The following is a 25,854-nucleotide window of genomic DNA, read 5'->3' as shown; positions in this document are numbered from 1 at the left end:
ATTTCACAACAAAGCTTTGAAACTGGGAGTTAGTGAGAGAGTGCATAAGTTGCCAGTTTGGGATAAAGGGTCTTTATCTTGTGGAAGAGGTAGCACATGGATGTTCTCTAATGCCTGGTGCTTCAGGAACCACATTAAGCTTTCTTTAGTAGAGGAGATGCCGTGGTTGATATAGTTGAACACAGTAACATTCCAGCCTAGATTAGCTTCTCCATTGGTACATTGTCCCAAAATCCAAATCTCACATCTAAAAACGTTGTATAGCATATGTATGCTGGAGTGATGAATCTGCGGTTTAGTTTTGCTTTAGTTCCTTGTCTTGGTCAAACCCATCTCCCATCCCACATCCCAGTTTGGGAAGTCCTGCATGCTGCCATGCACATTTCATAGTGTCTTTCATAGAAGCTTCCAGTGCAATGATGCATGACACTGAAATGCAATAGAAATTAAAACTTGGAATAATGGCAGGCATTAATAGATATTTCTGATATTTCTGCACCAAATATTTAAGTGAAATGCTAAATGGCAAGTTAAAAGAGCTGCATGACTGAAATTTAATGCTAAGAACTGACTAGTATGACAATGTCATTTTATTTCGTAACATCCTCAAAGCTGACCAAAACTGATCTAGAAGACTGATTTGTGGTTTTTTTCCAGTATCACTTATTAAAAATAGCTCAGCTAGTGGTGCTTTGAGTGGTGTTTCAGCCAGAGCAATGGGCACTTGTACAATGTTAAAAGTGCCACCGTGGCATGTAAAGAAGAATTGTAGGAAGAAACTTTGGAAGTTTGGAAAGGAAAACAATCACTTGAAATACAAATAAGATTCCTGTAATCTTACCTCAGCCTAGAAGGAGTCTTTCAGCATGGTGTGGTGCAGAGGAAAACATGATGATTGTGAACAGAGTCCTTGAGAAGTTAAGTTTATTCCCCCCAGTCTAACCGCTTATAAACATTTATAATGCCCATCCCTGTAATATCTGAGCTCTGTTTGACATTGTGTTTCAGGACTGGCAGCTCATGCCTGCTGTCAAAAGGAGATCTTTAAGGAAGATCTCTTTTGGTTATGATGTAGCTTATACGTAAAACTATTTATGGTAGCTGCTTACATGTATCCTCTTCTAAAAGATAAAGCACTTGAGTGCAGGCTGAATGCCTGCTACCTTCTCATCTCCCTGATGTTCATTATAAACCAAGAAGACAAGTTTTTTAAAAGCTATTCAGATGTTTTGTGCCGTAACTTTCTCTAGTAGATATATTCCTATTGATTGCAATGAAACACACAGGGTAGAAGAGAGCAGATCAATTGAAAAGTAAAGTTAAGACAGCAAGCACACTTCTTTTCCACTTACAGTAATGGAGGCAGTTAGGGCTGGATCTATCCCAGGTGTAATGCTGCTGAAGTCAATGAAGTAGTACCAGCGATGAATTTGGCTCCCAGTGTTCTGTTTTGACCTTTTCAGAAGGTTGCTCTGCAGGAGTGAAACTATTAAATACAGCCAGCGATACCTTAAGTTGAAATATAGAAAAGGCAAAGCTAGTGTGCATAGCACCTTTTTCATTAAGGAAGAGGCCTGGCTTTTATAGAGTAAGGGGAAAAGAATTGATTCCAGATAAGTGCTGAAGATAGTCTCAGGTTTCCCTGGTGAATAACAATCCCAAGTTGGCCTGACACTTGAATATCTCTGCATTTGTGCATGGCTGTCTGGAAGGGACTGCATTGTCTTTCTGTACACCTGGGCATCAGATGGGTTTGAGTTGGATAGACACTATTCATCTACTCACCAATGATCCATGTAAACCAGCTGAACATGCTTCTTCATTCAAGTTCAAGGGTCCTGAAATTGCCTGGCAGTGCTCAGTGTGACAGTCTTTATTAGCTGGTGCTTGGATTTCAGTAGACAACACAGCTTTTTCACACACTGCAATCGTCTCAGGAAGGCAGGGACTCGCGCTGTGAGTTTGGAGTACTTGCAGTGTCAAACCATTGTTTTACATCTTTGGGTACACTAATCTTGGCTATGAGAGAACAGCATGTTCTGTGGCAGCTGACAGGCAGCAGTGCAGCTGAGAATGGTCCCTCCTACTGCATTGCCCTCCACTGAAATTCCCAGTGGTCTCTGAGAGCAGCAACAGTGGGCACTGTCCACAGAGACAGAGGCTTTGCTAACAAGGATGGAGATGGAAAAGCTGTGGCTCCTCCTCAGATAGTTGAATTAGCAAGGATGGAAGAATTCCACAAAGGGGTATTAGAGGTGTGCTGCAGGAGGTCCCTTTGCCTGCAGAGGGATCAGGGCAGCTGGAGCAAACACTGCTGCTGTGGAAGGGAGAGCCCAGAAATGTGTCAGAAGTATTATCACTGTCACACTGCCTTGGCCCAGAGGCAGGCTGTGCTCAACAGGCACTCCTGGGGTGGCTGGCTGTGTGCTCCTACCCCTCTTCTCATAGCTCCTTCTCTTTCTCTTTTCTCATGTCCAGACCTCCTGTGCCCTTTCCTTTTAAGGCCCCTTTCCTCCTCCTGCCCTTCCCAACAAAACTTCTCCCCAGCTGAGCTGACTGATGGCCCTAAACTGACATGTACAACATGTCAATCTGCTGATCTCTGCCACCCTAATGTGGGCTGTGGGCTTTTTGGGGGCAGGGTCTGATCCCACATTGCCTGGCTCAAATGGACCAAGTCTTCCCCTTCCCCTTCCCCTTAGCTACTTGTACAGTAAATGCAGTGATTTGCAACAAGTTCTGATTTTGCTGGTGGGACAGGGAGGAAGAGTAAGTAGGTCTAAAGATTCCTTGACCCATTTGGACCTACCCATCCTACAGGTGCATGTGAGGTGAGAGGATTTCAACACAGACAACTTTGAATAAAACCATTCATGTTGATGGAAAGTTTTTAGTCAATTACAATCTCAGTATTCTCATTTGCCCTATTTCTTGTACCTTGTAATTCCTCTACGAGGTGAAGTTTGAATCCCTGTCCCAGCAGAAGTTTCCAAGCAGAGACCATGAAGTAGTCTCCTGCAGCAAGGGCTTTCTTACTTTTACAGTCTACAGCTATGTTTACTAGTTTCTTCTAAAGTGTTATCATAAATAATTAAAGATAAACTGCTTGTTAAATAAATGAGGAATGCACATGTTCAGATGCATTATCTATGTTTTAATTGCACTCATTTGTTGATGCTGTCCTTGGGTAAGGAGGCAGGAGACTTCAGGCTGAATGCAGGACTTCGGAGCTGCAGAATCTGGGCTGAAGGACTGGACCCTCATTTGTTTGCACAGGAATTTTTAATATTAGCATGGTGGTGAACACCATCCAGATGATGTTCCTGGAGACAGGTGCCATCCTTCTGCTATGGGCTTTAAAAGTGTGGAGAAACTACTTTCTGGAGTGAAATCTTTAGAGATGTGGTTTCTTACATCCAGGTTGCTGTTCAGGATGTGCAGGACATCCTGGTGAATCCCAGTGTCTGTCGTGTTCACAACCATGTATGTTCATGCTGAGGACTCTGCAGTGGGCACTGCCCATGCCTGCCTCCCACAGCCTGCTGGGGCTGGGCTGGCCCCAGGGCTCCCCAAGGTGCTCCCTGTGCTGCTTCCTGCACCGGGGGCTCTGCTTGCTTTATTTCCTCCCATGAACTTCTCACGAGCTCTTCATCCTGTGTGTGAGCCAGCAGACCCAGTCTGCACACACTGAGCCCCACAGGGCTCATTCATCTGTGGGCTTGTAGCATCCCTCCCTTTCAGAAAGACATCCAGCTTAATCTTAAAGCTGGTTTTAAAACTAATTGCTGCACAGAGTTTCACAGCTGTCCTGATTAGTGATTTGAAACTTCTGGACTTAGTAACTCCGTCTTCATTAGGAAGATCTGGTTTTATAATAATTGTCTCTAAAGAGGGCCTGGGGGATTATTAAGAGATGGCATTCATTATCAGTAAAAATGCCATGAAGAAATTTCATAGACAAATGTTGATGTTCTGGATGATGTAGATTTTCTTCCGCAAGGAAACAATTTTATCTAAAAAGCATAATTATCTTAATAATTATCCTGAAAACTAAATGGGATTTTGAGGCTTGGTCAGGGTTGTCTAGGTGTTTGACACCTGCAGTGCTGAGCAGTTGGGAAAAGTAAGTCTGGTTATTTGGGGAAAAAGCCTGAACACAAACCAACAGAAAAAAGGGTGTGGAGGAGGAGTAAGGAAGGGCATTGATAGAATCAGACATTTAAAAAGCAGAATAAGTTGGAGAGGAATGAACCCAGGCTGCAGACACCAATTTTGGAGCTTGAGGACTAAATGCTAATAGAATATGGCAGGTGGAGAACAAAGGATTTTTGTTTTATTTATTTATTTTTCAAATTTATTTAACTAGGAGGTTACAAGAAGGGCTGGTAGCTACAAGATATGCTGGATAGTGTGATGGATCAGTAACCAGCAAGAGGGCTTGCTGGGGGTAGGTGAAGATGCAGCAAGACTGCCCTAGCTTAGGAAGAGATGGCCGGAGCAAGGTGATGAGCAAAAGGAATGTGTTGCTTGCTGAATTTCTGGAGGTTTTTAACTACAGAAAGTAAAGTGAACATCAAAAGCATTTGGTGCATATCAGAAGCAAGAACAATACACTGATAAAAGGCAGCTGTAGGATCAGTCAGATGTCTGTATCTATGGTCACTGAAGGAATTAGGTATCCTTAAGATACTTCTCCACAGCATCTCTACGGTGTTTTATTAAAAGACTTTTGTCTTTAAAGAGTGATAATAGAGCAAGAGGGAAGGAATTGATTTGCTTTTTTTTTTCTGTACCTCAGCTTTGCCTTCTTGATGTTTATTTTGGTTATTGTGGCTTCTGAGGCATTTTTAATTAGTATTTCTTTCTTAAACAGAGTGGCCATGAATGGTTCAGTATCTCATGTCCAAGGCGGCAGAAAATATTATTTTACTGAAAAGGAATGAGAAAGTGAATTTTCTCTGAGGAGATATGTTTTTGAATCGTTGTTTGTATCTGCATCTAGAAGAAAGGAAATGATTATTTCGTATGGCAGCTGAGAGATGGTCATGAGGAAAAGGAAGCCATTATTAATTAATCATCAATTATTATTTTAATATTTATGTGGCACTGTGTGACTGGTGCCCCACAGGGATGGCAGATCATCTCTCTGCCTGAGGAGCCTACATTCTAAATTTAGCCATGGTGATGGCTGCTCATGGCAGATGATGTGTTTTCATCATTCCCTACTCTGCCTCAGCTTTTCAGTTGAATCTCATTTTAATTCACTATCCCCAATAGAGGGAAGCCTGCACTAAGCAGGAATGGCAAGATCAGAGTCTAAAATAGTACAATCAATGCAGTAAACAGAGAGGCAGGATTAGAGGTCTGATCTCAGAGTTGCATCTTGCAATCCTTACCCAGAATTGCAATAATGTAAACAAAACTTTTCCAAGAATAAAGAGTTCAGGATTTGGTGCCAATTTGAAAAGACCTGCGCTTTCTGGGCCCTCAGACTGATGTCCAAGTAAAGTTTTGGGTTTTTTTTCAAAGTCCTTAAATTGACACACTTAATAGTGAGACCTGATCTCCGTGGAACTGGTGGCAGCCATACTGGGATGTTTCTCTTTCTGATGTTTTCTCTGTCCTTACCTCTTGCTGAAGTCCCATTCCTATTTTTTCTGCTTTTAAGCAGGTGTTTCTGGATGCTATACCTCTGCCTGATACTGTACTTCATCAGCAGCAGTCAGTAGGATAATAAACTCTGATAGATGTATTCCAAAATACATCTAGATAAAACCCATATGTAGATAAACCCCATATATTTAGACCCTAAGAATTAGATACATCACAAGGGTTGTATCATGTAAGGTGGCAGTTCTGCAAAGTGTCAAATTGGACTCTGTGGTTCAAAGAATACATTTATGTGGCAGCCACTTAAAGTGGAGTGGATTTGAAAAAGCAACTGAAAATATGTAGTACTGAGAGAAACCAGCGTTTATGTAAAGTACCTATCGTCAAAGTGTGGTGTAGTGGCTGGAACAGAAAATGGGAGTCAAACAGTCTAGGGTTTATTTTTGGCTCAAGCATATCTGTAGTGAAGTCAAATTAATTTGAACTAAATTCAGAAGTCTCTCCTTATATAGGATTTTTGATCTACTTTCAGAACTCTGCTAGAGATATGCGCTGTTTTGTTTTTCTAAAGGATGATCTAAAAGCATTGAAGGAAGTTGCTACATTTTCCATTAATGTGTGCAAGGTTTTTTCTATAAGCATGTGAGCTAGCATGAGATGTATGACTTCTATGCTGGGAGGGATAAATGTGTGGAAATCTATAGCTATTGCCAGGTGCCAGTCTTAATCAGAAATCTGTTGGCTTCACTGAAATTTTGCATAGATATTTTCCCCTGTCAGGTGACCTACTTAAATAGAAGAGTACTGTGTAACATTCTTACAGAGGTTTCTTGGCAGAGAGTCCCTGTTCTGCAGAGTAGAAGTCCAGGACAAAAAGACAAGTTTTCATTTACTGGTACATTTTCATTCATTTAAATTAAAAAAAAAAAATGAATAAAAGAAGTTTAAATATTTTGAATATGACTTTCGTTTGTCAAAAAAGACTCTAAAGAACCAAACCAAAACAATCTGATGCCTCCAGGGGAATGCCTTCATAGTGCTCTGCCAAAGGTAGTGAACTCCAGGGGAGTTCTCTTGAAGAAGTTCAGCCTCCTGGAGAGTGAGTTTATGTTTGGGATGTTGTTTACAGGACGTATCATGGTTTGGCTGCACAGTACCCCCTGTACTGTGCAGGGGGTAGCAGATACATCCTTAGAGATTACTGCACGAGAGGATGTTGTGGTTCACTTTTGTTTCAACCTGCTTCCAAGTCAAGACGGTTGCTCAAATGTACTCCCGAGAGTGAGGCAAGAGACAGTCTAAGCCTATGGGCAGTGGATTCTGCAGAGACATGATTTGACAGTGGTTTCATCCCTCTGGGCTGGCTCAGGCCTCTGTTACACTGAGCGTTCTCTCTGTCTACACAGAGCTGGGCATGTTCCCTTTGGGGCTCAGTACCTCATAGAAGTAGGACCTAATCACCTAAGCCAGTACTTGAATGCACAGTCCTGAAATAATTCACAGGAAAAAGTGTGTAAGAGGATGTGTTGCTGTCTTGTTCATCTGGCTGGAAATAAAAAGCAGAGCTATCAGAGGAGAGGGAGACACCAGTTTGGTTGCCTGTGTTGCCATGTCCTGCTGGCAGCAGAGCAGGATGGGCACAGCACTAAGAGCAGCCACAGCTGGCTTGGCCACTCTGGTTAGTGTAGTGGCCGAGGGCTGGATACACCCAGGACCATGTTCATTCCTGTGCAGGACGGTGTCCCTAGGCAAGACAAGCATCTTGTAAGATGAACATTCTGCTGTAACTGCCCTCCCTTCTCACAAGCATTGTGTCAGCGGGGAGAGAAGCAAACCTTCAGGCAGGGCTATAAGATGGCACTTTTGAAAGTACCTAAAGGCTGAAACAATGCTAACTTCACTGAAAGTCATTTAAAAGTCAGTGAGACTTGGCCTTTTAAATATTTCTAGTGCTTTTCTTACAAGTATTTGAAAATCTTATCTATCAGCTGTGCCTCCATTGCACCATCCATCTGAGGATCTCTAATCTAATAAAGTATTACAGATTTATAAATCTGTAATACCTTATGAATTCTCTATATTGACTTGAGTTTTGGAATGTTTACTGTATGAGTGTATTGATTAAGGTTAATAGGAAAAATGACCCAGTCAGTAATAAAAGCTGATGGTAGATCATCCCAGTTCAGGTGGGTGACAGGCCAGGATGGAGAGATCCAGCAGGTAAAGGCCAGCAAGTCAGCATGAATGGCTTGTGTGGCCTGTTCATCTTTTCCTCACTGGGACAAGGGAGAGCCCAAGATAGACCTGCTGAGGGGAGAGCAATGTCTCCTGATAGATGAATCAGCTGTAATCGTGTTGCCATCAGGTGACACAAGGTACACCTGTCTGCCTTTCTTTAACTCACTGTTAAGCAGCACCTCGGATTTAAAGGCACTGACAGAAGTCCAGCAGTCCTCACTCTTTGTTAGGTAAATAGGGTTCATTTTCAGGGTGCTGCTTCTCATCTCAGGGCTGCCTGTCCTGGTAGGAGCAGCTGCAGGATTGTGCCCTGGAAAAGAGAATGATGCCTCACACCCCAGGGAGGTGCAGTCAGAGCAGCAGAGGTGTCACTCACCACAGCACTCTTCTGGGGGAAACAACCATAGGTTATCCAGTTCAGCAGCTGATCTGGGCCTGGACCGTTCTGCCTGAAGCCATTCTGTAGACTACAGGCAAAAATATTAGTGATCTGCAGGAAAAGCCAGACACCCTGACATGGATGTAACATTAGGCTTAGCTGCAAGACCAGAAGCAGTAGAATTTCCCGAGTATCTTCTTTTCTGGTTTAAGCTCCTTGGGATATTAACTCAGGTTGTTCAAACTCAGTCTTTTATCCTTGTGGTTTGTAAAGTAAAAGAGCTTTTTTTTCTCTGTTAATTTCCAGTGTATTGCTTTCTTGTTTTAAATAAAGCTCCTGCTCTATTTTTGAGTAACATAATGAGTGAAAAATGACTTTATTCATCCTGGTGGCAGGACAGCAATTTGTTACACTGCCAGCTAGAGGACCTGGATCAGAAACAAATTTGGGTTCCCAGGCTATATGCCAGAAGAGCTGAGACATATTTTTGAGGTGATGTACTTGGTCTCTAGGGGGAGATTGTTGACTGAACTGAGCTGCTTTCACAAACATCCTGCCAGCTGAGCCTTGACACACTGCTGGTCTTTGCCTCAAATGGGCAGGTCCCCTGCCCCGCACTCTGCACGGTGGCTGGGAACTGCTCCCAGGAGCTGGAAGCACAGGTGAAGAATTGAGGATGCTTGCAGTGGAAATGAAGTTCATGTGTTCACACTTACTTATCACTTACTATTCCATTGATCCAAGCACAAGGATCATGTATAATGATGACTGTGGGTTATTGGAGGGGGGGTTGTTGCCCTTTTTACAGTGGGGCCAGAGCTGAAACTTGAGCAGAAGATGACGCAAGGCCATTGCTTCCCATGTGACCACCCTGGACTTGATCTAGTTCCACATCACCCTTTGAAAGCACTCTCTCTCTCTGTTGCTTCCCTGTGGCCCTTCCCACCCTGCTCTGTGACACTTCCTCATCTCCCAGACCATTTCCACCTTGGCCGTGCTGCTGCCATCTTAGGCAGATGCAAGGTGGAAGCTGGAGGCATGGACTTCTAGTGGAGCAGCCCTGAGAAGTTTGGTAGCTCTGAAGCTGCAGCTTTTTTAAAGGACTGAACCTACATAGGGCCTGATCTGTAACAGTTATTGTTTGGGTGAGGCAGCATCTTCCAGCTGCTCTTCTCTTCATGGATAAAGATATCATCAGCTGGAATGATCTGCTTCCGTATTTTGTATAGACATATTAAGTGCTTGGAAAAACTCCAGGTACTTCAAGTGAGTCTGTAAAGATAAAAGCTACAGGCTGAGACTGCAAGGGAGAATATGTTGTTAGGACCATTTTATCAAAAAATAACTCCCATTTCTTTTATCTGAGTAGATGCAATACTGATTATTATGACTGTATGATTAGATGGTCATGGATAGGTATGTTTATATATTATTTTCTGATTTTTTATGTATACCTGTAGTTATTTCAGAGGGTGAAATTCAGGTTATTAGTATCACTGTTGGAGCAGTAGGAACGTACTCTAAAATCAAGGGAAGTCTGCATAGATCTGAGTCATGTGTCCTAGATACACGATAATTACGATAATAGACAAAGCTATGAGGTGACACGTTTAAAGCAAAGGAAGAAATTTTTTTCACACAGTCAATAGTTAAAAGTGTGGAACTTCTTGCTACAGGCTGTTGTTGATGCTGAAGCTTACAGGAACCTTTATGAAAGTTGATAGGAAAAAAATATCTTTGTGTTTACAGCATACCACATCTGATTGTGTCTTCAGCTTCAGCTTTTAAACAGCAGGTCTCTGGAAGTACAGGAGAATGCTGCAGAGTATCACTGTGCATTTCCCCTGTTCTTCCTTAGGACTTGGCTGGAATGAGGACATGGGCAAGAGGAGCTTTGCTCTGACTGGCGTTTTCAACTCTTACAGTAAACATTAAATGGAGTTATGTGACAGGGAGGTAAGGAAGAAATAAAGGTAGAGGGTTGGATGCTGATTACCACTGGCATAAATCCAAGGATGCAATCAAACAGCTCACAGAGCCACAGAGCACTGGGGTACCTGAGGACAGCTTCAGCCCAGCTCCCTAAGGACTCTGCAGGCGCCAGCATCACACTTCCTGCTCAGTAAGACAAGCATAGGCATACTTTTCCACCTGGCCAATTTCAAGATATTATTCCATCTGCCCAATTTATGAGAGAAGAAACGGCTCAAGGGGAACCCATTAACTTCAGTAAGGACCCCCTTTGGGTTCTTGATGACTAAAATCCTCCTCTTGAGCAGAGTTGAGCACACACTTGCCATGGTGTGTATTCACACACACCAAATGCACGTATCACTAAGGGCCCAGCTGCAGACCCACACTTCACACGTCAGTGCAGCATGTCTCTGGCTCTCTGAATCTGATGTGTGTGTATGGGAATTCTGAGTCAACCCTGGCTGTGTACATGAAGCATGCAAAACCAGAGCTGTAGCAGAAGAACAGGTAGGAACTTACTGATGGCAGTGCTTGTTTCAGCCCATTTGTTTTGCCTTTTCCATTTTTGTAGAGGTTGTGACAATGGACAGAAATACATAAAAGTAAGGGAGATGTGTATATTCTCTGGCCTCATCTGGTCAGCACTTACAGATTTCTCACTCGGCAAAGTGGCTACTCTGTAATCACTGGAGCATATAAATCTTGGCCTTTTTTTGACTGGGACCTGTGCATGGTAATGGAAGAGCAGAGAGGCAATTTGTTTCATAAGGAGGTGAGTATTATGCAATTTAAAGGGGCCACAGTTTTTCCTATTTATTGAATCTATTACTTTTTTGCTTTGTGAACATCTGAATTTTCTACATGCAGGTAAGAAATACCTACAATTTATTGTAATGATATGACAAAGCAGAGAGTAGCCCAGTGTTCCCCACTGATTGGCACCCACTGGGATCTTGAGAGCTGTGAGATTATGTTGTTTGGAGAGCCAAGAGGAAGAAGAAGTAGCAGGACAATTTCCATTAGAGGTAACAGCGACAAAGTGGTTTTGGATTGAGCTGCATTTGCCCTGGTACCCAGCATAATCCAGCTGGCCCCAAAGTGGTGTCAGCAGTACCCGGTGCTGGCTATGTGCCATGTGTGCATGGCAGACTTGCAGGAGTTTGCAGGGACTGGTATCTCATGAACCCTCCCAGGTGACCTCTTAGGTCAAAGCCATCCAGGGCACTCTCAGCAATTGACTGGCATTGACCAGTCAAGAGATTTACTGACACGTGTAGCCCAGTTTAGACTTTGTTGCACGCAGTTAAAAGCTGTCCCACCAGTTTGTTTGCTGATACTCCCCCAGATGTGGCATTCCTCTGATTACGTAGCCAACTGTAGTTTGTTGTTGTTTAGACCAAACCATGCCTGGGGCAAAACTGAAATCTCTGCTGGGCCTCATTAGGGAAATGAGGAGCAGGGTGTGGGGAGCGGGCTGCAGGAGGTGCCGCTGTTTCCCACCGCAGGACTGGGAGGTGAACGCCCCTTGCCAGGCAGGTTAGTGGGGTCTGTGGTTTCAATGTAGTCCTTTGCCAACACCCTTCCATTGCGGGAGGGGTAGGAATCTCACTAGATGGAGAGCTTTTGTCCTGGTTTCAGCTGGGATGGAGTTAATTTCTTCCTAGCAGCTGGTAGAGGTCTGTGTTTTGGATTTAATATGAGAGTAATACTGATAACACACTGATGTATTAGGTATTGCAGAGCAGTGCTTACCTTAAGTCAAAGACTTTTCAGTTTCGTGTGCTCTGACAGTGAGCAGGTCCAGAAATAAACTGGAAGGGAACACAGCCAGGACAGGTGGCCCAAACTGGCCCAAGGGATATTCCATGCCATTGAACATCATGCTCAGTGTGGGGGGAGATGTCTGCCAGAGGCTGATGACTGCAGGAGGATGGGCTGGGCATCAGTCAGCAGGTGGTGAGCAATTGTACTGTGCATCACTTGCTCATCTATTATTATTACTGTTGTTGACATTATGATTATACTGTTATGATGATACTATTATTATTATTACCTTTATTTCAGTCAGTAAATTGTTCTAAATAATTGAGCTTTACCTTTTCCCAGTTTTCCTTCCCATTCCAACTGGGGTTGGGAGACAGTAAGCAAGTGGCTGTGTGGGACTTAGTTGCTGGCTGGGGTTAAAACACAACAGCTTTTGAAAAGTTGACATGTGTGCTATGTGATGTAGGCTGCTACATTGCTGTCTTGGGTTTGCTTTTTTCTAGTCACCGTTTTAAAGAGCAGCACTAACAGGGCAAAATGGTTTCTGTGCATCTCTGGCAATTTCAGAATCATGGATTTAAATACATGAAAACTAATCACATAGTTGTTGGTAGGTGGTAAAGTCTTTGTCTTCAAGTAGTGCAGAATATCTTAGTCTGCTTAGTTACATTGATAGTTTGGAAGAAAGAGTAATTAGTGAAATCTGGAATAATTATTTCATTTTCAAACTTCTTTTGCTAGCCATTTTTATTTTGTTTTGTTTAAATATCACCTTAATATTGCCTTATGTCTCCCTTACTTTATCTTGCTTTATACCCTACTGGACTTTAGCTATGTAATTCCTGTCTTTCCCTTTGATCTAGTTGTTCCCAACCTTTGGAGTTGATTGTGTAACCAGAGGTGCAAGTAATGTTTTCCCACTGAAGATCAGACATGTCATAGAAGACATTATCTTTAATGTCACTCTGTAGTTCACTTTGTTTTGCTAGTTCAACCTGCAACAAGTTACTAAAGTTAACTTATAAATGGTGTAATTTATGTTATGAAGAAGAGTACTGTTTTAAGAGAGTAAATGCCTGTTCCAACCACCACAGCAGCAAACTCCACCCCTTGTGCTCCTAACAGCCAACCATTATCTGCCTCTTCTTTCACACTAAACAGAATAACAAAAGCATTCTTAGAATATCAGAAGATTTTTTGGACCAGCACCTAAGAAATGAAACTGTGTTTTTTTAAGATCTCAGTTTTTATTTTGGCACAAATTATATATGTTCATAGAAGTATCAGTAAGTGCAGGCTATGGAAATGGGCTGCTTCTCATTAAACATGCATGTGCTATTGTCTTCTTACTTCTTTAGACCTGGCCTTCATTTTGAGGTCAGACTTTATTTTCTAAAAAATGTAATTTTAAAGCTATGTATAGTGCTTTGCGATTACCTGGAACTACTAAAAAAATGACTTGGCAGTGGCAAAATAAATATGTAGGAGTTGTCGCTGCCTTAACTCTGCTAGAGGTAGTAAAAAAGATGGTCTAAACATTTGAGTGATTTTAACAAGGGGGCAGAAGAAAGTGAAGTGTCTCTTGCATTGCAAAGAGTTTTACGGGCAGAAGTTGACAACACAGGAGGCTCCTGCTCCCTGTATTTAAAGTTTACTTGGCCATTTGACTTCAGTGGGTTCAGTGTTGTAGTGAATAATTTATAGGCAGTATGAATGAGCTCATTAGTCACCTTTTCAGAGCTTAAGTGAGTTTTGTGGTTGTCATTACATGGGTCTTCTGTTTGCAGGCACAACAAAAGGAGGCTCGGTGGCTGCCTGGCACAGCCCCTGCTGGCCTGGCTGTTGCTGAAACCCCAAATCTGCTGCCCAGCAGTGCTCCAATAACCTGCAGGGCTTTTTCCAGGGATACCTTATTTCTTTTTTCTTACATGTGGCATTTGGTTTGATACTGTGTTTTTTCATTCTGGGGGTGCTTTTCGTTGTGAAAAAGAATATTGAAGATTATGTGACAGGTGATGTGGAATAAGTAAAACCCTTATTGGGTTTTTTATTATTTTATTGCTTCCATACTAGCAGATAAAAGTAACTTTTCTCCTCAAACGTTCTTATAAATTTTGTTACCATGTATCTTGATTTTGGCTGTGATGGAGTTAATTTTCTTCCTAGTAGCTGATACAATGCTGTGGTGAGAATGACTTTGGTAATACGCTGCTGCTTTACTTGTTGCTGTGCAGTGCTCAGCCTAAGTCAAGGACTTTTCAGTTTCTGTGCTCTGCCAGCAAGCAGGTGCACAAGAAGCTGGGAGAGAGCACAGCCAGGAGAGCTGACTGCAACTGGCCAAAGGGATATTCCACATCAAAGAGCATCATGCCCAGTAGATAAGCTGGGGCAGTTGGTTGGGAAGGGCTGATCACTGTAGGGGTATGGACTGGGTATCGCTCAGCAGGTGGTGAGCAGGTGTACTGTGTATCATTTTTGTGTCCATCTTGGGATTTATTTTTCTCTCTCTCACTCTCTCATATCTTCCTTTCCACTACTACTATTAATGTAATATTATACTTTATTTTATTTATTAAGCTGCTCTTAACTCACAGGTTTTACCTTTTTGTGATTCTCATTCCCATCCCACCAGGGGTGGGAGGAGTGAGTAAGCACATGCATAATACTTAGTTGCTGGCTGAGATTAAACCACAACATAGCCATAACATTTTTCGTCCTTGAAATGCTTATGGAAGTGCTAAACTGTGCTGGAGCTAGCTGAACCTAACAAAAGCGCTTAACTATCAATGTTTACAAGACTGCAGATTTAAAGAGAAAAACATTCCCAAGATTATTTCATAGTGCTTCAGCAGCTGAGGCCCAGCCCATCCTTGTGACATCCCTGTGAGAAACCTGTGGAATGTGAAATTTGCCTGCAAAAAGTCTGTGAGGTGCCAGATGCACTGTGAAGCTGCTCACTGAAGTTACCTGTTGCAGAAGGACTGGGGCAGTGCCAAAAGGCCTGGCAGGAATCAATGTCCCAGTGCATAAGTCAGTCCATTATAATAATGCACTCTTGCCACCGTAGAGAAGCCAAAAGCTGCTTGCAGGGAAACCCACCTCACAGGACACGAATGTAGCAGCCAGGGGGTGGTTCTCTGGCCACAGGGATTGTTGCTGGGGTGTGGGTACTTGAGCTGTGCTTTTTTGCTATGCCAGGTTTCCTCCTTTCTCCCAAAATCTTGCTTACCTGCTCTGCCTGATGGCTGCTCTCTGGTTCAGCCTTGGAGGCCACCTTACTTGTGGCTGTGGAGGGGAGCACAGAACAAGACAGAACCTTTCTGCAGATGGTACTGGCTCTTTTTAGTCCTTCCAGTTTTTCATTGCTTTCCATTCCTTGCTCCCTGGCACTTTTGGTGAGCTGGTCTGTAGCAGTAAAAACACACTAAGGATAGAAGTCTGCTTGTCCATCTTATGGTACTTTGTGTGTTTCCCACAACCTGCACCCTCTCAGCATCTCTTTGCAGACACAACTGTGGGTCAGCACAGCCATGCTTGTGCTTCATCCCTGCACTACCTCATACAGGCTCTCATAGCTGTCTCTGTGTTGCAATATGGGAATCTGTTTCACAGGATTTCCTCTGGGAGCAGTGTTCAAGAATTGTACAGGAAGAGTAGAGCCAAGTAATGAGTAGAGGAAAGGACCCTGAAATATCCCGTGCTACAAAAAGCTGGAAATCAAGCTGGGACTCACACAAGTATAGTTGTGGCTAGGAAATGCACCTGGCACAAGTAGATGGTCAGAGGAGAGAATAACTGCCTTCTGGCTCACAGCAGTGGTGATGTAAACTGTGTTTAGTGTCAGTTGCAGAGAACTTCAGTTGATGAGATGTGAACACAAATTTCACTACCTGAGAGGTCTTTTTGCAAATTTTAATTTTGCATGCATATATATACAAATAAAGGACAAATTCATAAAACAACTGATGAAGTGAACAGTTCGTATTCAGGAAAGCTAAGGCAAATTTTGAGAAGATGACTTTAAATAATTTTGTCTTAGTTTTAGAAATTCCACTTGGCAATGCAGTTTGGGAGTTTTATAAAAAGAACATGGTTTTCCATTGTAGTTTTCCCCAAAACTTCTGATCTTTGCTTTCTACAGTGTTTGCTGCTGCTTTTCCTGCACATTGGTTTTGAGAACAAAATACAGTTGATCTCTGGTTCTGCTGATTACTTGTAAGTTTGACTTCAGCTGCCAAGTAGTGAATACTGACGTTGAGGTAATGCTAGGCCACATCTTGTGGTATTACACCTTTACAACAGATAGCAGAGTTTGAGCACCAAACTCCAGAACATAGTTCCTTCATTTTTCAGCCTCTTTAAACACTGCATCTGTACTAGAAATACTGACTTGTATTACAGTTAATGTACCAACTGAGTTAGTTAGGTGAGTTCAGACCTTTATAGCAGAAGACTCCAGTAAAGATATGTTTATCCCAGCAACATTTTGCTTTCCCCTGACTAGGCTACTAAATAAGCTGCACTTGCAAAAGCTTCCCTTTCCCAGTATAAGCTAGGTTTGTGCTTTGGGTCCTTGTATGTTGGGTAATTACACTGTGAAAGTGTCTCTCATATGGACTCAATTTAACAAATATATGTAGGGCAAATGAGCATGCATGATGCTGTCCTCCCACCACACTCATGCACAGGAACACAATTGCTGGTAGCTTCTCAGTTGTATGTAATTTTTGCACTAAGTATACTCATTTTCCTAGAAACTGCAAGCGTTACTACGATAACATCGTAAATGTGCATACATTAATTTATAAAGGAGCTATTTAATAAAAACTGTGGATGTTATTGGAAGAAATTAATTTTATTTTAGCCTGTGAAACAGAAATACCATAGATAGTTTTGTTTCCTTAGACTTCTGACAAAGCTTTGTATTGGTGTTCCTTTTCTTACAGATTCAGTTCTGTTTCTGTTGGGTTTTGCCTGCTGGGGAAAATGAGAACTTGAAGACTAATTAAATGCAGGGTTGGGAAAATGCTTTGTAAATCTGATTCCATGTTCTTGAGTGAATGAGCAAAAGATAGATCTGTTGGTAAGCTGGAGTACGCTGGGCCTTCCCTGCATATGCAGCTTATAGCTCAGTGCTTGCTGTGGGTGAAGAAATGGGAAGGCATGCTTGCAAAAGCCATGGGACAGGCAGGTAGGGTACGACTGTGCTCAGAGCAGCTGCAAAGCCAGAGGTACTCTCTTTCAGGGCAGCAGGGCACTATTTGTCAGCCCATTAGGTGTGTTACCTCTGTACAGGGCAGAGACTCTGACTGTTCTGGTACTGTTCCAGGAATTCAGACACGGCTGTTTGTCTGCCCCAAAAGCAGGCATAGTGCAAAAAACAAAACCAGGCTGGTCTGCTGTGGTTAAAAATAAAGAAGTGTTGATACTGCAGGAGAAGACTGCTGAGAACAGGAGTTGTGAAAACGGAAATGAATAAACACTGTATTCATGATTTAGTTTTTATAAGTTCCTGAAGGTGTCCAATGTGCTTGTGCTCTGTAAAAGATTAAATCCATGCCTCAGAGAAAACAGAAGATTAGAATTATCAAGACTGATGAGGACACACCAGCCATTCTGCATGGGGGAAGAACTGACACATAACAAAATGATCAGTGTACAGGTGTCAGGGCCTGAGTTGTGTCCCACACTGGGGGTCTGATTGCAAGACTCAGCAGCCCTGTCCACATCACTCTTTGGAAAGTACATCAGGACCCTTAAGAATTAGGAGGGGTTTTTGGAACAGCTGTGTAATTCTAAATTCTAATGAGCAAGCTTTGATGGCAAACTTGCAGCAGACTTCGGGGAAGAAATCTGACTCTGATGTAGAGAGAAACATTGACAAGGACACCAGTCAATAAAGATATGGTAATTAGAGACCAAGTTAGGAAGAGGAGCTTAAAGGTGAGGATAAATAGTGCAGGACTCTTGAAGTGTGGCAGGTGAGGCCAGAAGGCAGAAAGTAGAAATATTTAACAAGGTTATGTGACATGGTGTCCTGCTTTTAGCTGAGACAGTGGTGCTGTATTTTTGGATTCAGTATGAGAATTAAGTTGATACCACAGTGATGTTTTAGTCATTGCTGTGTAGTGCTTGCCCTAAGTTAAGGACTTTTCAGTTTCCTGTGCTCTGACAGTGAGTCGTGCACAAGAAGCCGGGAGGGAGCATGGCCAGGACAGGGGGCCTGAACTAGTCAAAGGAATTTTCCATACCATAGAGCATCATGCCCAGTACATAAACTGTGGGGGAATTGACTAGGAGGGGCCAATTATTTCTTAGGGATGAACAGGGCATCTGTCAGCAGGTGGTGAGCAAATGTATTATGCATTATTTGTTCCTCTTGGGTGTTATTCCTCTTTCTGTCTCTTACTATTACTATCATCATCATATTTTCTTTTTTTTTTTTTTTTTTTTTTTTTTTTTTTTTTTAATTATGAAACTATTCCTATCTCTACCCAAGAGTTAAGGGGGTTTTGTTTGTTTGTTTGTTTTTCTTTATTCTGATTCCTCTCCTCACTCTGTGTGTGTGGCAGGGGAGCAAATGACTGTGTGGTATTTAGTTGCTATCTGGGGTTAAACCACGACACATGGTCATAATACTAGCAAAGAAAGATGTTCCCAGCAGAGACGGAGATTGAGGGGAGAAGATGAGCCCATGACCCTTGCTGTGCTTGTGTGCTCGATGGCTTGTGGGAAATTTTCAGGGATTCCAATCTAGAAGAGGATAAGAGATAAAGGAGTATAGAGAGATGGCTGGAAATCCTCATTAAATAAGATACTGCAACATCTGCAGTTGGTATTCTGAAATCTGAGTGGAAAGATTAGGCTGTTGTATATTAGCCCACAAGGCTAAAGTGCAGCTCTGCACTGTTGGAACTTCTAATCAGCCTTCAGTGCGGCAAGTACTTTGGTCTTGATGTACAAACAGTTTCATCTATCAGTGTTGCAAATCTTATGCTAAATGAATTAGTATTATTGCTGCCTCAGAAATGGGGAAATCAACACATTAATAAATTTGGGGGCTTGCCTGAGATTACAATGAGTATTGAGTTACTTGATGGCCATACATTAGTTGTTCTGCTGCTGCTGTAGTCTCTAAGCCAGCAGTTAATGCTGTTTCAATGGAGCTGCATGACACTGTGTGCTCCTTTCTTAAATTAGTTGTATCAGGTATTCCAGCAAAGTGTCAGCGTCAGTCTCCCCAAGAGGCAAGCTAGTAGTGTTTACACTGTTGCTGGTATTTTAGTGCTCTGCAGGTCACCAGCTGTTGCTGTTGAGCTCAGGGGTAAGTGGGAGCCAGCAAGAGGCTGCCCCGCGCTGCTGCCTCTCAAGGGACACCTCAGCGGGGAGCGTGTGGCAGCCCTCTGACCAGCGGGCAGTGTGTCCCCTGCTCTTCTAACCTCCTCCGCCACCTGCTGCTGGCCCCTGTGCTTGATCACGACGGCTTTTCTGTCCACACAGCAAACGTCTCACTGTGGCCCTTCAATGCAATCTCTAGTGTGCACTCTGGGGAAATTCCTACCTGCCATGGAAAAACCAGAAAACTCTGAAACGGATCGTATTCCACCAATATTCATGGGGAATTTGGCCTCTAATTCTGAACAGAACTGAGCTGAATAGGATGCATACATAATGTATTCAGGGTCTAATTTTCTTTGCATACTACCCTGCATCTCATGAGGCTTCCCCCTTCTCACTTCAGAAATACTTCTCATTAGCTGAATTCTTCTTGGTAGTCTTTCAAGACACTTGACTTTTATAAGTGATAATAAATGCAGTAAATCTCCTTGCTTGCCAATAAAGAGGCATGTTGATTCACTCAGAAAAATGTCTGAAGCATTTGGAGTAAATTCAGGTGGGCGGAGTTATGACTTGATAATTTAGTTTGGGTTTGAAACCAAACGGCCATGAGATAAGAACTGTAAACTAATGGTCCTGCTGACTGTTGGAGTGTTAGGGCTGGTGGAGTCACAGGGTAGGATTGCCAGTGGGTAACGATGATACTCTGCTGCCTGATAGGTATTCTTCCCATTCTGCAATTCAGCTGCTGGTGTGTCTTCTTGCAAATATGCAAGAATGTGAAATAGCAGTTCACTGGGTAGGGGAGGGAAAGCTATCGGCAAAAGAAGTCTTAGCCAGTTATGACAGGAATTTCTAGTTCCAGCGAATCAATGAAATGGTTCTTACCCCTGCACTTTGAGAATGAGGTGCTTGCCACTCTTACCTAAAACTGGGAATTTTGTGAGTGTTAAACAGATTAAAGGAGGTAACCCATCCATTGGGAAATAATGCAAAATTCCCTAAAGGTCTTGAGGCAGCTGTTCTAACATTTCTAAATAAAACAACTAAAACGTTTTCCTTCCTAGCTTAGTGACAATTTATGTGTCCAGGGAGGACTGCACTGGGAGGGATACCTGTATTTCTGACTTAAGTGATATTATACATTTTTGCAGCAGGCATTTGCTAGTGGAAGGAGACTATATTTTATAGTATGCCAAATCTGCAAGAATTGTTTACCCAGAGCAGAAAATGTTTGATTTTTGTGGACCAGCTACAAAACAGTTCCATGTACTTGTTTTGCGGGTAGACAGCCATACTTTAATTTTGTGCTGCAAATCACTGAAGCTACTTGTGATCTGGCATGTAACATATAGGAGACTGTACGTTCAGCTAGTGCTGTCTAGATTGGACAACTTCTGTATTTTTAAATCAAGTTAGTTCCCTTCAATTAATTCAACTCATGGCAAGGATTTTTTACTCAAGTTAATACTAGTCATGTCAGCGTATGATAGCAGAGGAGAAAATGCACCATATTTCCTAACTGAGTCAAGCCTTTTTTTAAAGCAGATTTCCTTCAGGAAATATCCCCCCCATCGGCAGTTACTGCAGATTCTGCAACACGGTTCTTTACTGCGCCCCGCACACACAGCAGTGGCCGTAGGTTCCCGATGCCCGGAGCCAGCGGCGGAGCCGCCGGGCGGGATCCCGCGCCTGCCGCTGCCCGCAGGGCCCGGCTCCCGCTCACACAGCGGGGCAGGTGCCTGGCTCCGGCCGGCGGGCTCGCCCGTTTTCGGCAGGAATTACCTGCCCACTGGGAGGTGTTGAGAGATGCCTCCCCGCTCCTCTTGCGGGAGAGGTAGAAGCAGGGTTCCGCTATGCTAAGCCGTGGGCTCCCGGGGCTCGTCAGTGCCTTCGCGGTTCAGCCGGGGTCGGCCTGGCCGGGCGGGGGGAAAGGAGACTCGCACAAGTGGGAGCGCCGCGGCTGCCGGTTCTCTGCGTATCGGGACTTCCCCAGCTCCTCCCGCCGACCTCGGACAGCCGCCCGGCCCCGGCCGGCGCCGCCGGCCCGGCACGGCCCGGGCGCCGGGCGGGGCCCGGGCGGGCGAGCGCCGTGCGGGGGGCACGGCCGGGTCCCCGCCGCCGGCCGGCGGGAACCACCGCCCTCCCCCAGCGCCGGCGGCCCTCCCTTCCGCGGCTTCTCCCGGCGCGGCTGGCCCAGCCCACGTTTTCCCTCTCTCCCCTCCCTCCGTGGTCATGTGTCGCCTTTTTTGTTTGCAGTGGAAACAATTTCTCGCTCTCGGGCTCGCACCGAGGCGGACCGCTGCCCGTCGGGAGCGCGGGGCGGGCGCGGGGCAGCCGGGCCCCATGCAGGCGGCGGAGCCCCGTGCGCCGGGACCCCCGCGGCACCCCCGGGGCTCGGGCTGAGGCGGGGGCGCGCCATGCCTGGCTCCGTCAGATGAAACTTTGTGCCACTGCCATGAAGGGACCGCGGTGAAACCGCCGCCCCCCGCCAGGTAAGTTGCTGCCGTTGTTGCCGTTGTTGTTGGCGGGGGTTGCGCGGGGCGGTGCGGGCCGGCCGCGGGCAGCGGCGCGGTGCGGTCCCGCCCGGCTCGGCCCGGCCCCGCGCCACAACTTGGTCGGGAGTTGGTGCGCGGCCCGGCGTGCGCGCCGCCGTGACCCCGCCGAGCCCCGGCCGTGCCCGCGCCGCGGGGCCGCGCCCGGCGCGAGCTCGTCCCGCCGGGGGTCCCGGCAGCGCCCGGGCGAGGGCCCCGGGGCACGCACGCGCACGTGCGGCGGGGCGCGCGGGGCCGCGCGGGCCGGTGACACCTGGCCGGCATTGGCGGGGCGCGCGGCGCGCGCCGCCCGGCCCGAGCAGCCCCGGTCGCCTGGCAACGCCATTGATTGGCTGCGGCCGCGGCCAATGGGCGCCCGCCCCCTCTCGCGGGGGGTGCGGTGGGAGCGCGGGCGGGGGGCCCGCCCCGGCGCGCCCCCCTCCGGCCGCGGCGGGCGCGTGTGCGGGGCGCGCCGCCGGAGCCGCCGCGCGCCGGACGCGTCCGTGCGGGTCAAACGGCGCTCGGCGGCACCGGCGCGCTTTTGTCTGCCGGCGGCGCGCCGCTGCAGCTGCCGCGGGCCTCGCTGGCCGCCCCCCCGTGCCCCCCCGTTGTGGCCCCACTCGGGCCCCGCCGCCGCGGGGACTGCCCCGGGCACCGCGCCCGCCCGCTCGGCCCCGCTGGGAGCCGCTCTTCGGGCGGGCGCCGCCGGACTTCCGCGCCCGCCCGAGGGGGCTCCGCGGGGCCGCGGCCGCCCGGTCACCCCCGCTGCCTGGAGCGGGGGGAGAGAGAGAGACGGGAAAAAAATCATGAAGTGATACGGCCCTTTGGGAGGATACTGGCAAATAAGGAAATTAAACAGAAAGAGAGCAGCGTGTTGTCATAGCAACAGTGCAATTAAATTACTTTACTGTCAGCCATCATATAATTTTCCTGTTTAGAAGCTCATGGGACGGAACTTCCATTTGGAGTCCAAGTTAAGTGTGAGGCTTAGGTATGCAATGCCAGTGCCCCTGGACGCTGACGATCCCCTTGTTTACCTTCTGCTTGGGCTGGATGCAGTTTTGAAAACTAGGAAGTGGGGCCGACGCAAGTTTGGCCTCCTGGTGTTTACATCTGCCTCGGTATTTTTTCCTTTTCCAGATACTTACTCATGTAAAACTGCACATTTTCACTGAAGATGTTGAGTGTATTGATGTGCTTCCGTGCAGAAAAGTTCTCTGTGTTTCAGTTTAAGTAAATATCTCCTTTGGTGTAACTTCATTATAGAAAGACCCAAAGAACTTAAAAGTTTTCGGTTTTGGCCACTTAGGACAGCTAAATTAAAGTCCATTATTTCTTTTTCCCATAATGGGTGTGTTGCTCTATTTGTCCCTGCAGACAGATAGTTCATTCTGTTGTTACCTGTAGCTTTTTTTGCCTTTAATTTATGGTATCGACTCTGTGACTGCATGAGTTCAGGTAACTGCTGGGGTTATGTTTTAGGTACAGGGAATAATTTCGTTCTTGTTCAGTCTTTGTGCAGAACATTTCGTCCATTTAAATTCTGTTATTAACTCAGTCCAATTTTTGTTCCACTTCTGTTCACATCTCCAGAGCTAATTCCTGGCAGTTTGACTGTTTGTAGGAGCTAAGGGAGCCTGTCTCCTGCTTCTGAAGTAGAATTGTTGGGCTCATCTGCTTCTCTCGAATTGGGCAGGGGCCCAGCTTCACTTTGCTTCGGAAGTGCTCAGGTCATGCCAAGCATTAGTGCTCACAGGTGTCCCCCCAGGGCCTGCTGGTGCAGTACCCTCCGCAGCTCACCCCACCTCTCACAAGCCATTGTTGAGCATCACAGTGGTCTTTCTGACTCTTTTTTTCTACTGTGTTTGAAATAAGTTCAGTTTATGCTAAAATCTTCTCTGTTTACATACATTTTTAAAGTGCTCTTGTGCTCTGGCATTTGCCTCCCCATTTTTTGGCCCTGGCCCCAAAACAACCAGGTGTTGCTTTCCCTCCTCCTTTCTCCTGACTTTGCTGGTTTTGAAGTTCTGCTCTTATTTCTGTGTTTTGGTGCAGCCAAGTCAGTATGGATATTTTTCTGCCTATGCCTTTTTCCAGTGTGGTGCTGTTGTATTGTCCTCAAATGTGAAACAGCTGATATTGAAAATCTGAAGCAACTGGCCATATGTCACTCTTACTATTTTTTAAATTCATATCCTTATTAAAGTGATACAATTGTGGTATTCAATGGTTTGAAAACACCTCTTCCTCTTTAAAGAGACATGGTTTGGAATTTCCTGTGTGGGGCTTCATGTGCATGCAGAACTGAGGTGTATCTGGATCTTATTCAATCTACTGAAATTTCTTCCCTTGTACTGACTTTAAATAATTTTATTCAACAGTTGTGGATGTGTGTTATGTGAAGCTGTCGTGTTCAATACAGATGGCAAAAGCCAAGTGACCAGTTAGGGAAAAGCTGTCAAATTGTTACACAGGCACTTTTTATGAGCTAACTTTTCTCTCTTTCTCTCTTTTCTTTGGATTCACTCTGCCAGGAACTGCTGTCTAAATGGGTCCAGTCATGCCTCCCAGTAAGAAGCCAGAGGGCTCAGGAATTAGTGTTCCCAGTGGATTGAGCCAGCGTTATCAAGATAGCGATTTATCAAAGGCACTTCATGATGACGAGGACCTAGATTTTTCTTTGCCTGCCATCAGATTAGATAAAGGGGCCATGGAAGATGAAGAACTAACTAATTTGAACTGGTTACATGAGAGCAAGAACTTGCTGAAAAGCTTTGGGGACTCAGTGTTAAGGAGCGTTAGCCCTGTTCAGGACATCGGTGATGACACGCCGCCGTCTCCTGCCCACTCCGACATGCCCTACGATGCCAAGCAGAACCCCAACTGCAAACCTCCTTATTCCTTTAGCTGCCTCATATTTATGGCCATTGAGGATTCGCCAACCAAAAGACTGCCTGTAAAGGATATATACAACTGGATCTTGGAACACTTTCCATATTTTGCAAATGCACCCACTGGATGGAAAAATTCTGTGAGACATAATCTGTCCTTGAATAAGTGTTTTAAGAAAGTGGACAAAGACAGAAGTCAGGTGAGTTTGGAACTATGGGAACCTCTCTGGCTCCGAAAATATTCACCTGCTAATCCCAGAATATGTCCTTAACAGTGAAGTATAGAATGTGTAACCCTGCGCCTGGTAATGTAGTTGATTAAGTTCAGAGAGCCAACATTTCTTTAGCATTGCTCATTCTGATTTTATTCAATTAATTGTCTAGACATCTGTAAGAAAGTGTTGGGTGTGTGTGTGTGTGTGTTTTTTCCCTCCAGCTGGTGTCTTCATGCATAGTGGTTAAATATTGTTTTTAGTTATCATGCTGTGGTAATGGTTTCCAGCTATACTAGATGAATGTAATCATGTTATAAATAGGCTGCTTGCTGTTCTTGGCTTATACAAATGTATAGTGAAAGGGTATGCCTTATGTAAGAGTCCATCGTTATTGCCCTGGTCTGTGTTGTAATAAAAAAAAAAAACCTTTCTTTTATACAAGGAGGGTAATGGTGATGAAACTTCGTTCCTTTTCAGTCGAGTTTTAGAGAAACTCTTCAAAGAGTGGAGGCAGGTCTGGGATCAAAGGTGAAGGTTACCAGTCACCAAAATTTCTGACATTCTTTGAGCTCAAATAACTTCTGCAACTGGTGCAGAGCAGAAGCCCTGGGAGCACATCTTTGCTTTCTGGTCTTGGTTGTTGTCCCCATACTTCACTGCTGATTCTCCAGCAGCATCTGTAGGAAGAGGCAAGGGAATGGGAAAGTGAGTGGAGTGGTGGAGGCAGTCCCTTGCATAGCCTTTTACTCTGTCAGTCTGCCTGGGAGCAGGAATCAATTTCCAAAGGGGACCTTCTGAAGAAGCAGTGGACTGGATGAATCTTTGGCAAAGTACGAGTATACTGATAAAAATACCAGCTTGCAGATTAATTTCAGAGGCCTTCTCACGGCTTAGGGAAATAAATAGCAGGT

General features: G+C 45.0%; 1 protein-coding gene across 10 annotated transcripts in view; it reads left to right on the top strand.

The window, feature by feature from the left end:
* FOXN3 (forkhead box N3) overlaps positions 1–25,854 on the top strand; it is a 207,365-nt gene that overhangs the window by 49,260 nt on the left and 132,251 nt on the right. For 8 of the 10 annotated variants that reach the window (XM_021531919.3, XM_077783993.2, XM_077783992.2 and 5 more), the window contains one exon: positions 24,372–24,928. In XM_021531919.3, the coding sequence (XP_021387594.1) occupies positions 24,386–24,928 (543 nt within the window). In that variant the 5' untranslated portion in view covers positions 24,372–24,385. Of the gene's footprint in view, positions 1–21,533; positions 21,799–24,371; positions 24,929–25,854 lie in introns of those variants that run through there. The other 2 variants (XM_021531917.4, XM_085580643.1) reach the window with 2 other exon arrangements.

The sequence above is a fragment of the Lonchura striata genome, chromosome 5, assembly GCF_050655825.1.
Source record: "Lonchura striata isolate lonStrDom1 chromosome 5, ASM5065582v1, whole genome shotgun sequence".
NCBI lineage: Eukaryota > Metazoa > Chordata > Aves > Passeriformes > Estrildidae > Lonchura > Lonchura striata.
This window is presented reverse-complemented; position numbering and strand designations above follow the sequence as displayed.